We start from the raw sequence: 12,779 nt of genomic DNA, 5'->3' as shown, positions 1-12,779 counted from the left end.
GTGCAAGGCAAACACCCTACCCGCTGTGCTATCGCTCCAGTCCCGAAGCTCAAAACACTTGAGATTCTATAATTATGTTTGTTTTGGGGATCCTGCCTGCGTGCTTGGGGGCACCCCTGGGTGCTGGGCTGAGGCGGGTGTTTCCGCACACAGCAGCGCGCAGCCCTCGGCTCTCTCAATGAGTGAAGACAAACCCTCCGGTGGTCTCGGCCCCACTGTGGGGTCCAGCTCAGGCCTGACCCCCAGCCGCCCACTCCAGCTCACGCCAGAAGTCTGGACATAATCACGGAGATTTTTTTTTCTTTAACCTTTACGTTTTTGTTTGTTTGGGGACTACATCCCCTCGGTGCTGGGGGCTACTCCCAGCTCAGTGCTCCTCGGGGATCATGTGTGCTGGGGATCACCCCCGGGGCTTCCACACACGGAGCTGAGCTGCAGCCCTGAGTCAGCTCCCTGGCACGAGGTACTTTTATGTTGTTTTCGTTGGGGGTCACACCCGGTGGTGCTCAGGGCTTCCTCTGGGGACCGCCTCGTCTGTGGTGCCTGGGTGGAGCCCAGGTTGGCCACGTGCAGGGCAGACGCCCTCCTTGCCATGCCATCCTGTCCCTCTGGCCACGGGTCATTTTCTTTTTTTTTTTTTGCGTTTTGGGTCACACCCGGCGATGCACAGGGGTTGCTCCTGGCTCTGCACTCAGGAGTCACTCCTGGCGGTGCTCAGGGGACCATATGGGATGCTGGGAATCGAACCCGGGTCGGCCGTGTGCAAGGCAAACGCTCTACCCGCTGTGCTATCGCTCCAGCCCCCCCGGGGTCATTTTCTTAAATCCAACAAGTTGCTGTGCTCCTCCGGGCCCCGTTTCCCCGTCTGTGAACTGGGACTAAAATTCCTCGTGGCCTGCGTGGATGCCACGGGCTCCAGCTGTCCAGCCCCCTGCAGCTGGCACCTCTCCCGTGACCCCGTTTGAGCCCCCAAATGCAGCCTTTTCTGATGCTGCTACCCGCCTGCCCCCTGCAGGGCCCAGCCAAGCATCCTTGTGGGAGGGGGGGCTGGACGCGTCTCTGCACCTGGTCGTCACCCCCACAGAGGTCAGGAGCCCCCGCCCCCTCCCAGGCAGTACCGGCGGGGGGCCCTGGCGGGACACGCTCCAAAGATGCCTTTTATGGTCACAGAGAACCAGGCGGCGTCCCCAAAAGCAGAAGCTCGGGCGGGGCGTGTGCGCGCAGGGGCTGACCGCAGTGACATTTGGTGCCGTGTCAGCCCAGCGGGGGCGGCTGGCTCAGCGACCAGGGTTCAGCTTCCTCCTGCAGGAACTCACCTTCCACCGCCCTCCCCCACCACCGGGCCCCAAGGCGCGGGCTCGGCCTGGGGGCGCCCCCTCCCGCTTCACGCCTGTCCCTGGCAGGGCTGCAAGGGAGGAGGCAGGGCTTGTTGTGTGGGACCGAAGGGCGGGCGTGAGAGATGCTCCCACCCGGGGCAGACGGCGCGGACGGCCAGGGTGTCAGGGACCCTTGATTCGTGGTGGTGTTGAATCACGCAGCGACGCTCAGGGCCGGGTCCTGGCAGGGCTGGGCCGCAGACAGACCCCTGGCCTGGCCACTATTGCTCTGCCCTGTCCCCAGGCCTTGGCAGCGGCTTCTCAGTGGCGTGAGCGCCGCCTTGTGGGCACGTGGCTACACAGCGAGCCAGGACGGACCCCAAGGACAAGTGGCAGCAGAGCCGGTACAGACCGCCTGGCCCTCATCACCTCCCTGACAGCCTCGGTGACGCATCACGCGTCCTCGTCCTGCAGGGCCCGGCCCGCTGCTGGACACGGGGCGGGGGGGCGGGCGGCAGGCCGTCACTAAACGCCCTGTCCCCATCAGAAAGTAGCGTCCCCTCTCTCGGGGCTGACGCAGGCAGCACTCTGCAGACAGAGGGTATCAGCCGGTGACCGCTGTGTTCAGACTCACCGCCGTGGACACCTGCCCCTCAGCGTGGGCCCGGCGCAGTTTTGGGACAGTTTACGTGAAAACGGCTCGTGGCTTACCCTGGATTTGAATGACTTGAGAATCCCGGCTCTTATGTTCTACACGTGACAGTGCTTCTGAGCACTCCGGCGCAGAGGGAGGAGGGGGAGGCGGTGGGGGAAGGAGGAGGGAGGGCAGCAGGGAGGGGAGTGGGCCCTGTCCACCCTCTGTTGGCATTCAAGGTGCCCCTCAGCCGTGCCAGCTTTGAGGGGCAGGGGAAGAACCTGCTTTTATTCTTTTCTTTTTGGGTCACACCTGCCCGGTGATGCACAGGGGTTCCTCCGGGCCCATGCGCGCAGGAATCACCCCTGGCGGTGCTCAGGGGACCTTGTGGGATGCCGGGAATCGAACCCGGGTCAGCCGCGTGCAAGGCAAACGCCCGACCCGCTGTGCTGTTAGAACCCGCTCCTGAGTCCTGTGCAAGCCTCCTGGGTCGGCAGGGACAGGCTGCAGGGAGCCGCGCGGCCAGCAAGACACCCCTTTGGGGTGACCCCCACCCAGCGGCCAGAGGGGGCGGGGCTGGGGTCAGCAGAGGAGGCGGCGTCTGGTCGCCCGAAAGCCTCGGTGTCACCCGGCTGTCTCCCGAGGGGCCCTTCTTTGTGCCACGCCCCCCAGGGCCCCCCGGACTCCTGACCCCCGGCCCGGACACCCGTCGGCGCCCCCCGTGTCCCGCGCCTCGGACACCCGCCGGCGCCCCCGTGTCCCGCGCCTCGGACACCCGTCGGCGCCCCCGTGTCCCCAGCCTCCCGCACCCGGGCTCGGACACCCTTGGGTGCCCCCCTCGTCCCCAAGCCCGGTGGTGCCCCGGGCCGCGCGCGGCTCTTCCCGCGACTTCCGGCCTCGGCCCGGCCCCGCCCCCACCGGCCCGGCCGGCCCCCTTCCCACCAGCGTCGTTGCCATTGGCCGGTACGTCCCGAAGCCCCGCCCCCTCGGCGTCCGCGCCGGCGATTGGAGCAGCCAGCCGCCCGTCAGCGCTGTCCGCGCGGGGAAGGACGCGGCGGGGCCGGAAGATGGTCTAGGCGGGTCACGGTGAGCCGCGCCGCTGCCGGGTGCCCGGGGCGGCACGGCCCTGCTCGGGTGGGCGGCGGGGTCGTGGCCTTGGCCCGGCGGTGTGGACCGTGCCCGGCGTGGGCCTGGCCCTGCCCCCGGCTGCCGCCGCCTCTCCTGGTAGAGGGAGGCAGGGCGGGGACCCCCGTGTGCGGGGACGGGGCGCGACGCCCCCGTGAGCCCAGAGGGCCCCGAGCCGTCACCTCCCCTGGGGCAGGTCTCTGTCCCCTGAGCCTGGGGAGGGCAGGTCTATGTGTCCACTGGGTCGGGGGCAGGTCTCTGTGTCCCCTGGGCCTGGGGGGGGGCAGGTCTATGTGTCCACTGGGCCTGGGGAGGGCAGGTCTCTGCTGTCCCCGGGGCCTGGGGCAGGTCTCTGTGTCCCCTGGGTCTGGGGGGGGGCAGGTCTATGTGTCCCCTGAGCCTGGGGGGGGGGGCAGGTCTCTGTGTCCCCTGGGCCTGGGGAGGGCAGGTTTCTGCCGTCCCTGGGGCCTGGGGCAGGTCTGTGTGTCCCCTGAGCCTGGGGAGGGCAGGTCTCTGCTGTCCCCGGGGCCTGGGGCAGGTCTCTGTGTCCCCTGGGCCTGGGGGGGGGGGGGCAGGTCTATGTGTCCCCTGGGTCGGGGGCAGGTCTTTGCCCGCAGACCAGAGAGAGGGTCTGGGCAGGACCTGAGCGTGTATCGGGACCCAGGGCAGCTGCTCCCAGCGTGAGGGGTGAAGCCAGCCGTGGACGCTGAGTCCACCTTCCGGCCACACGGGCAGGCTGCGGGTCCCGGGAGCGCACAGTGCGTGAGGAGTGCGGGGCAGTGGACAGGCCGGGGAGGCCCTGGGAAGAGGCTGCAGAGCGCGGGCACCAGCACCAGTCACCCCGCCGGGCCGCCCCCGTGGCCAGAGAGCAGAGGGACGTGCTGTGGACTTGAGTCTCTTCTGCCCGGTGCTGGGCACCTTCCCTGCCCCCCCCAGCCAAGGGGTGCTGTGTCCTGAGCTCACATCTCCCCGCCCCACCCCGCCCCAGGCCCCACAAAAGTCCGCCCAGAGCAGCGGGGGGACTCTCAAGCCCCCTGACCCCCACTGCCCTCCCTGGCCCACGCTCATGGCCCCTCCTGCCCGGTCTGTCCCCCGATTGCAGAGCAGGGACTTGGGCGCTGCTGCTCGCGTGGGCGCACAGTGCCACCGGGACCCCGGGGACGGCGGCATGTCCCCTCAAACCCCCGACACCGGCTGTTTGCTCTGGAGCCCCTGAGCCGAAACGTGCTGGGCATTTCTTTTTTTCCCACGTGTGGGCCATTCTGTCCGTCCCTCTCCTGGCTGGCCACGCCCGACATGTCCCCTCCACCAGCCTACGGCAAGAGTCCGGGTCCCAGCCGAGCCCATTCCCCGTGTGTGTAGACCGCAGCTCTTTATCCCGTCGTCTGTGCCTGGACATTGCCAAGCGCGGCTTTAGAGAAAGGAGTGTTCCCTGGACACAGGCCTGTGTCCCAGTCCCCCGGGGACGGGCCCCATGAGGCCATGCAGGACGTGGCGGGTCTCCATGGCTGTGCCCCCGTGGCGCGCCGCGACCCGCCATCCCCTCCTGTGTGACGTGGCGGCTTCCTTGCAGCTCGCCCGCGCCAGCAGGAGGAGGAGAATGGGGAACACCAAGAGCCGGCCGGGGGCCCCCACCTGCCTGCAGCTGCCCCCCGAGGAGCAGGCCGAGGTCAGCAGGCTGTTCAACCTCCTTGCAGCAGACGCGCGGACCTTCTCGCTGAAGGCCCTCGAGGCAAGGACGCAGGGGTGGGGGGGCTGGGGGCCGCTCTGCCTGCGGGGTGTGCCCACCCACACTCCGCTGAGCCCGGGTCCACGTGCCCCCCTGCAGGGCCACGTCGGGGAGGCGCTGCCCCCCGCGATGGTCAGGCGGCTGTATGACGGCATGCGGAGGGCCAAGCCCGTGGGCCCCCACGACGGCGTCTCCCGCGAGCAGCTCCTGACGTTCCTGGCCGGCCTCCTGCGGGGGGGCACCGAGGAGAGGGCCCTCGTGGTGCTTGCGATGCTCTCTGCCAGCCCCGGCCCTGTCAGCACCGCCGAGGTCCAGAAGGTGGGTGGCCCGGCCCTCCCCAGGGCCCCCTGGGTGGGGTGGGGCCGGCAGAGGTGTGGGGGTGTCCCCCAGGAAGCCAGAACGCTGGCCGGCAGAGGCCAGGCCGGTCCCTCGAGGACCGAGGTCCCGACCCCGAGCCCCACGCCCGCGAGGCCCCAAATCCTGTCCCTGGACCACGTGGCCCCAGCTCAGGCCAGAACCGCTCCGTGGGCCCCGCTGGCCGGGACATTGTCCGGAGCGGTCAGGCCCATGGCTCCCTGGTCAGTTTGCAGAGGAGTTGGTGGGCGCCGCGGCGTGGGCGCTGCGGGGCTGGACACAGGCAGAGGGCCCGGACTCCACGGCCAGGGTGCGGGCGCTGGCGCTGCAGCTGCTGTCGGAGCTGCAGCCCCAAGGCAAGTGTCCTCGTCCCCTCGTGCCGGGCTGGCAGGGCCCCTCGTCGCGTCTCTGCCTCGGCCAGCTGGCCAGAGGGTTGCGTCTAGGTCAGTTCGTGGGCAGCAGCAGGGGCCGGAGACCGCACGGGGAGGGCCTGAGACAGCGCCCGGGGTGCGCCCCTCATGGTGGCCCAGGGACACCTGGACTGACGGGCTCCTGGGGGCGTGGTGAGGCCAGCACCCCGGTGCTGGGCTGGGCTGGCTGCTCCCCCGCTTGCTGTGTCCCGTCCGGGGGCCTAGCGTGGCTGTTCCCTCATTTGCATTTGGGAGTGACAGCACAGGTGACAGGAGTGTCCCGGCTTCCCGTGTCCCTGTCGCTGCAGAGCTCAGGGCCTCTCAGCCTCCCCTACGGCCAGCCTGGCTGGGTGGACCCGTAGCCCCAGGCGCTGTTCGTGCCTGTCCCTCTCTCCCCTGGGACTCCTTCGGTTCTGTGCCCGAGGCAGCCGTCCGCTCACCCACTCAGGCTTGGGGCTGGTTCCAGACATACTGGTTTGAAGGGTGGGCAGACGCCTTCCAGTTGAGTGTTTGTGTTCTCTGCCTGGATGCCGGTGGGGTTGCTGGTCCCAGGGGAATGAAGTTGGTGTTTTGTTTTGTTTTTTTGCTTTTTGGGTCGCACCTGGCGATGCACAGGGGTTCCTCCTGGCTCTGCACTCAGGAGTTACTCCTGGCGGTGCTCAGGGGACCACATGGGATACTGGGAATTGAACCCGGGTCGGCCCCGTGCAAGGCAAGTGCCCTACCCCCTGTGCTATCTCTCCAGCCCCTGAAGCTGGGGTTTTAACGGTGGGTTAGACAGGAGGTGCTTTCGGATATCAGGGGGTCTGGAGCTTGGCTCACGAATGTTCCACACGGTATTCGGGCCCTGGGGGCTCCACGTACTGCCCAGGGCTTACTCCCAGTGGGGCTCGGGGCACCCTCTGGGTGCAGGGACTGGACCGGGGGTGGCCGCTGTGGCCTCTCTCCAGCCCCTTCTCTGCTGTGGTGCCCCCTGTGCTGTGGTGCTCCGGCTCCTGGTGCCGACCCGGAGGTGTCAGCGGCCGCTGTCCCCCCCCCCCCCCCGCAGGCGACGGCTGCGACCGCGCGGCGCTGGAGGCCTGGCTGGGCCGCGCGCCCCTCGCGGGCACCTTCCTGAGCCTGCTGGCCCACGGGGCGCTGCTGCGGCGGCGCGGGGCGCCCGGGCCGGGCCCGCTGCTGCCCGAGCGGCAGGTGGAGCCGGGGCCCGGCTTCGGCGGGCTGCTGGACGCGCTGTCCGCCGCCTTCCTGAGCGCGCACCTGCCCTCCGCGCGGCGGCACCGCTGGCGCCTGCTCTTCGCCGCCGAGCGCCACGGGCGCAGCTTCGCGCAGCTCTGCGGCCGCCTGGCCCGCCGCGGGCCCTGCCTGCTGCTGCTGCGCGACCTGCAGGGACACGTCTTCGGGGGCTTCGCCTCCTGCTCCTGGGAGGTCAAGCCGCAGTTCCAAGGTCAGCGCCGCGCCGCGCCGCGCCGCCCCGACCACGCCCTCCGCACCCGCCCCGGCCACGCCCAGTGAGCCTGCCACGCCCCCGGGCCCGCCCTCCGCACGCGCCCCACCCTGACCACGCCCTCTACGCACGCCCCGGGCCCGCCCTCCGTGCCTGCCCCCGGCCACGCCCTCTGCGCACGCCCCGCCTCCGGACCCGCTCTCCGTGCCCGTCACGCCCCGCCCCGGCCACGCCCTCCGCACAGCCCCGCCCCCGACCGGGCCCTCTGCGCCCGCCCCGCCCCTGCCACGCCTCCGGACCCGCCCTCCGTGCCCGCCACGCCCACGGACCCGCCCCCGGACCAGCCCTTCCCGGGCTCGCCCGCCCCGCCCCCAGGACACGACCGGACCCGCCCCCCGGACCCGGGCTCCGCGGCTGGTCCCGGCGGGGTCCGCCGGCAGGGGGCGCCCAGGCTCCGTCCGCGTCCCGGGAGCTTCCCCGCCCGCCTCGCAGGAGCAGCCCTGGGGGTCCTTGCCCGGGTCAGAGACGCCGTGCTCCGCCCCCAGCAGCCCCCTCCCCCGGGCGCCGGCCTGGTGTCACGTGGTCAAGGCTCCTGGGGTGGGGGGGTGCAGCCTCCCACCGGCGCCCGCTGCCCTGCTGGCCCCACCCCGCCCCCAGGGAGGGTCAGGCCCCGGCCGAGGGGTCCGAGGGGCGGGCTGCCCCCCCAGCTCGCCCCCTTCCCCGGGACACGGGGGCGTGGCCACTGTCCGCTGACCTCCAGCAGGGCCTGGGCCCTCCCGCTGTGTCCCCGCGCAGGGACGCGCCCGTGGCCCGCCTGGGGGCGCCGGGTGGCCCGTTACCGTGTGCGACCCTCCCCGCAGGGGACAGCAGCTGCTTCCTGTTCTCCCTCGCGCCCACCATGGCCGTGTACCCCTGCACCGGCTACAACGACCACTACATGTACCTGAACCACGGGCAGCAGACCATCCCCAACGGGCTGGTGAGCACCGCGGGCCGGGGTCTGTCTGCCGCTTGGCCCGCGGGGGCGGTGGGTGGGCAGCGGGGGCGGGCCCGGGGGCAGCCGTGGCGGGAGCGGTCTGGCAGGCTGGACCCGGGTCCACCCGGGGCTGCCTGCGGGGACGGAGGGACGAGCCCCTTCCCACGAGCTCTGCTCAGGCTGGGGGGCTCCCGCGCTGCCCCCTGTAGGCCATGGGGTGGGGCTGACGCTGCCCCCTGCAGGGCACGAGGGTGGGGGTCTGACTCTGCCCCCCTCTAGGGCATGGGGGGCCAACACCACTACTTCGGGCTGTGGATCGACGTGGACTTCGGGAAGGGCCACAGCAAGGCCAAGCCCAGGTGCACCACCTACGGCAGCCCGCAGCTGTCGGCCCAGGAGGACTTCCAGTTCGAGCAGCTGGAGGTGTGGGCGGTGGGCGACAGCCCCAGCACCGAGGAGGTGAGCGGGACCCCCATTTGCCTGCGGAGCGAGGGTCTGGGAGGGACTTGGAGGAAGGAGGCCCCGGCCCAGGAAGTGCCTGGGGCAGGCTTGGAGCTGCCTGGGGGCGCGGGAGCCCCCCCGTCTCCTGGGGTGTGGGTGTCCCGGGCTTCCGTTCACTTGCTCCAGCAGGGCACCCTGCACTGGCCACGGGGACCAGGCACAGCCCCCTGGTCACCTGATGTCCCTCTGGTCACCTGATGTTCCCCTTACCCTGGTCACCTGATGTCCCCCCTGCCCTGGCCACCTGATGTCCGGCCCCCGTCCAGCAGAACAGGAGCAGCCAGAGCATCTTGGACAAGGACCCCGAGGTCCAGGCCCTGCTGGAGGTCAGCGGACTGAGCTTCCACAGCCGGGGGGTGCGGGAGGCCCCCGAAGACGCATGAGGGCGAGCCCTGGGCCCCCCACATCACCTCGGACAGCCCTGGTGGGGCTGCTTGCCCTGTGGGTCCAGGGGCGGGGTCCCCCAGAAACTCAAGACTCAAACCAGCACCCCAACTCTTGGTTCATTTTGTTTTGTTTTCTTGGGTCACACCCGGCGATGCTCAGGGGTTCCTCCTGGCTCTGCACTCAGGAATCACTCCTGGCGGTGCTCGGGGGACCCTATGGGATGCTGGGAATAGAACCAGGGTCGGCCGCCTGCAAGGCAAATGCCCTCCCTGCTGTGCTATCACTCCAGCCCCTCTTGCTGGGGTCGGCACCTGGGGGGGGTGCGTGTTCCTGCCGTGTGTCTGTCTGTTGTGTGTCTGTCTGTGATCATGTGGTCTCTGCTGGGGTTAGTGGCTGTTGGGGAGGTGTGTGTGGGGGGGGGCGGTCATGGCTGGGGGGGTCGTGGCTGAGGGCCCACCCCAGGCCACAGCGGCGTGGGCATGAGCCCTGGCCGGGCACAGTGCTCCGGGGAGAGCAGGCGGGCTGGGCGCAGACAGTGACTGGGGAACGGCACAGGGGGCTGTCGCCACGGGGTGCAGCGCAGAGGGCCTGGCACCGCAGCCACACCAGGAGTCCCCAGTGGGGCCCCCCAAGGGCCACGGAAGGTGCATGCGGGGGAAGGGCCCAGCTCTGAGGGGAGGGCTCTATGCTTCCGCCCCCACGTGGCCCTGAGGCACCTGGGGAGGCCACGCCCCCCAGATGAGGGCCCCCACTCCCTGGCTCGGCTCTGACCACTGCCTTCCGGCAGTCGCTGGCTACAGGACCTTGGCAGGCGGGCCGCGGGGCTTGCCCTGTGACAAGCTGCCCTTAGGTGGGGTCTGCACGGGCCACCAGGAGCACCCACAAAAGGGACCCCACCCCGCAGCGACAGACACGGGCGGTGGGCAGGAAGCTCGTGGACACAACGCGACGGCCACGCGCGGGGTCAGTGCTGCTCCGGCCACGCGTGGTTCCCACCGCCAACAGCACGCGGAGCACAGGCCGGGCTGTGAGCGCAGTGGGGGCGGGGGGTGCAGCTCACGCCGTGGGGGCGGGTGCTGGGGAGGGTTCGGGGACGCAGAGCGGGGGACACCTGAGACCGCTGTGGCCGAGCGAGGCGGGCTCTGCCGCAGGCATCCGCGCGCGCTGCTGGCTTCGATTTTTATTTATTTGTTGTGGGGTCGCATCCGACTGCTGCCGGGACTCTCTCCTGGCGGTTCCGGGGGATCGCGCGGGGTGTCTGGAGGAACTTGGGTCGGCTGTGTGCGAGGCGGGTGCCCTCCTGCGGGCCCAGGGGCCTGCCCGGTGCTGTTTCTGCTTGGGAACCATATTTCTGGGCATGATCTGGTGCAAGACGGGCCCAAAGAAGCCCAGTGCAGGGGAGGGACCCCCCGCTGCCTGGCCGTGCACAGCATGGCCCTGTGGGGACCCCAGACCCGGAGGTGCCCGGCCCAGCCTTACGCTGTGGGAAGTGGGTGCTTCCCTCCCGCTCAGCCCCGGTGGGGTGGGGGTGAGTGCTGGGGGTGCCATGCCTGCCCCCACCCCCAGGGCTGGCTCTGACACGCCACGGGCCCTCGCTGACCCTCGTGCCTGTCCTGACCTGTGCCCCCACCGAGGCCCGGAACCGGGCAGGGTTGGTCCCCCCGTTTCTCCCCGGCTGGGCTCCAGGACACGGACGGGACCTGCCGCCTGCCCAGCACAGGGGGCCCCAGAGCTGCCTCCCGGCGCCCACTTCCCGGGGCCGGACATACTGTAGGTCCAGGTGGGGTCCGGCTCTGGGCGTCTGCCCGCTGCAGGGAAGAAGTGGACAACCTGGGCCTGGACTGAGCGCATCCCCGGGGCCAGGCCTCGAGCGGGGCCGCCACTCCCCAAGCACCCCAGGAAGGAAGAGCATCGTGTCCGTGCCGGGAGCTCCGGGCCCCGCACCTTCTGGGCGGGAAGTGGGGCTGCCGGGGTCCCTGGACTCCCCCTCGCCTCCAGGAGTGGCTGCCCCCCGGGCACTGGGCACCAGGACGTGGGCACCGAGGGTAATAAAAATTGGGGCTTTAATAAATAGGCGTTCTAGGGCTGGTTCAGTTCTCCGGAGGCCCCCCAGGGCCCAGGCTGGCTGCAGGTGGCGGGGTCGAGGCCCCCCCAGGCCTGGGGCAGAATCTTTCACACACTTTGACGAGCTCAGACACGATGAACACAGACGAGGCCAAGCCGGTCAGCAGCAGCAGATCTGCACCAAGGATGAGAGAGGGTCAGCGTGGCCGGGGGCCCCCAGGGACCCAGCCGATCCCGGACGTCCACCCCAGACCTCGGGCTCATGGTCCCTCCTTGGCCCTGGGCCAGTGCCTGGGGCCTGGCCTGGTGACAGGGCAGCCAGCACCCGACAGTCTGCTCTTCGCCTGGGGCTGTCAGGGCCGGGGGTCCCGCTCACCCAGCACCCCCAGGTTCTCCGTCTGGAAGACCCTCTGCAGAGGCGGCACGTAGATGACGGCCAGCTGGCCCAGGACGGAACCCAGCACCGAGAACAGGAACATGCGGTTCCGCAGGCAGCCGAGCTCCACGATCAGCTGGGTCTGCGGGTCAGGGGTCAGGGGTCAGGGTCGGCCGCCCAGGCCTGGCGGGGAGAGCCCCCCGGGACCGCAGGGCCCACCTGAGAGCGGCAGGTCAGGGCGTTGAAGAGGTCGAAGAAGACGAAGCAGGTGAAGGTCATGGTCGTGGTGCGCGGGGTGCTGGACCTGTCCGCGGGGATCTGGGGACAAGGGGGGCGGGGGGGACGGTTCCGTCTCCATGCGGGCCCCGTCTGTGCGTGACCCCACCCCCCCGGCATGACCCTGTCTCTGTGATGACCCCGTCTCTGTGCGTGACCTTGTCTCTGTGCTGACCCCGTCTCTGTGGATGACCCCATCTCTTTGATGACCCCATCTCTGTGGTCAACCCTGTCTCTGTGCGTGACCCTGTCTCTGTGATGACCCGGTTTCTGTGCATGAACTTGTCTCTGTGTGTGACCCCGCCTCTGTGTGTGACCCCATCTCTTTGATAACCCCATCTCTGTGGTCAACCCTGTCTCTGTGTGTGACCCTTTCTCTGTGGATGAACTTGTCTCTGTGTGTGACCCCGTCTCTGCGATGACCCCATCTCTGTGGATGACCCCATCTGTGTGTGACCCCGTCTCTGGGTGTGACCCCGTCTCTGTGATGACCCCGTCTCTGGATGGCCCCGGCTCTGTGCATGGGGTCTCCTCCGTCCAGCGCAGCCCCAGGGGCGTTGGACCCTCACCTCCTTCCAGAAGATGAAGAGGGTCCCACTGAGGATGACGGCGGCCGACAGGAGCACCCGCAGCAGGAGTCCGCGACCCAGGATGGCGTCCTTGGCGCTGCGTGGCGGCTGCCGCAGCGTGTCCTTGTCCACGGGCTCCACGCCAAGGCTGCCGGACCGGGCGGACACCACTGGGACCCTGGCCCGCCCCGACTGCCTCCCCGCGGGGTGCCGGCCGTGCCGGGGCCCCCTGCTCCCGTCACCCCGAGGGCCACCCTCAGTGTGGGGCCGTGCCCGGGCAGCGGGGGCGCTGACCTCTGCGCGGGGGGGCCGTCCATGATGATGTTCACCCACAGGATCTGCATGGCATTGAGGGGGCTGGGCAGGTCGCACACGGTGGACAGCGTGACGAGGCTCAGGGCCGCGATGCTCCTGGGCAGACACGGCCGTCACCCCGCGTAAGAGGCGCGTCACCGTCGGGCGTGGAGGGGGTCCCGCCTCTACTTACGTGCTGAGCTGGAAACGCACAAAGTTCTTGATGTTATGGAAAATTCCTTTGCCCTCCTCCACGGCGTTCCTGCCAGAGAGAAAGGCCCTGGTCCCCGAGCGGCCGACAGCGAGGCTCAGCCTGTCCCCTCG

General features: G+C 70.0%; 2 protein-coding genes across 3 annotated transcripts in view; one reads left to right on the top strand and one right to left on the bottom strand.

The window, feature by feature from the left end:
- The first annotated feature begins 2,980 nt into the window (after positions 1-2,980).
- Positions 2,981-8,955, top strand: MEAK7 (MTOR associated protein, eak-7 homolog). 2 transcript variants are annotated; one of them, XM_056136994.1, is made up of 8 exons: positions 2,981-3,036; positions 4,649-4,807; positions 4,904-5,122; positions 5,388-5,514; positions 6,617-7,012; positions 7,873-7,991; positions 8,268-8,447; positions 8,759-8,955. In XM_056136994.1, the coding sequence occupies exons 2-8, from the start codon at positions 4,676-4,678 to the stop codon at positions 8,870-8,872; spliced, it is 1,287 nt and encodes a 428-aa protein (XP_055992969.1). In that variant the 5' UTR covers positions 2,981-3,036; positions 4,649-4,675; the 3' UTR covers positions 8,873-8,955. The 2 variants fall into 2 exon arrangements, with proteins under 2 accessions (XP_055992969.1, XP_055992968.1); XM_056136993.1 differs by having other exon boundaries at positions 8,756-8,947.
- A 2,011-nt stretch (positions 8,956-10,966) lies between these two features.
- Positions 10,967-12,779, bottom strand: part of ATP2C2 (ATPase secretory pathway Ca2+ transporting 2) — a 31,381-nt gene continuing 29,568 nt past the window's right edge. The window contains exons 22-27 of the mRNA XM_056136148.1: positions 12,649-12,717; positions 12,456-12,572; positions 12,162-12,309; positions 11,536-11,634; positions 11,317-11,458; positions 10,967-11,115 (exon numbers count right to left, since the gene is read on the bottom strand). Coding sequence (XP_055992123.1) covers positions 10,967-11,115; positions 11,317-11,458; positions 11,536-11,634; positions 12,162-12,309; positions 12,456-12,572; positions 12,649-12,717 — 724 coding nt within the window. The remainder of the gene's footprint in view (positions 11,116-11,316; positions 11,459-11,535; positions 11,635-12,161; positions 12,310-12,455; positions 12,573-12,648; positions 12,718-12,779) is intronic.

Source organism: Sorex fumeus, unplaced genomic scaffold (assembly GCF_029834395.1).
Source record: "Sorex fumeus unplaced genomic scaffold, SorFum_2.1 ptg000122l, whole genome shotgun sequence".
NCBI lineage: Eukaryota > Metazoa > Chordata > Mammalia > Eulipotyphla > Soricidae > Sorex > Sorex fumeus.
The sequence above is the reverse complement of the archived record's forward strand: the minus strand, read 5'-3'. Positions and strand labels throughout refer to the sequence as shown.

Bases quoted from the DNA above. Each gene is read 5' to 3' on its own strand.
- MEAK7 (XM_056136993.1), top strand. From the start codon at position 4,676: ATGGGGAACACCAAGAGCCGGCCGGGGGCCCCCACCTGCCTGCAGCTG. The intron at 7,013-7,872 runs GTCAGCGCCGCG...CCCTCCCCGCAG, and splicing joins GGTCAAGCCGCAGTTCCAAG to GGGACAGCAGCTGCTTCCTG. The intron at 8,448-8,755 runs GTGAGCGGGACC...GCCCCCGTCCAG, and splicing joins ACAGCCCCAGCACCGAGGAG to CAGAACAGGAGCAGCCAGAG.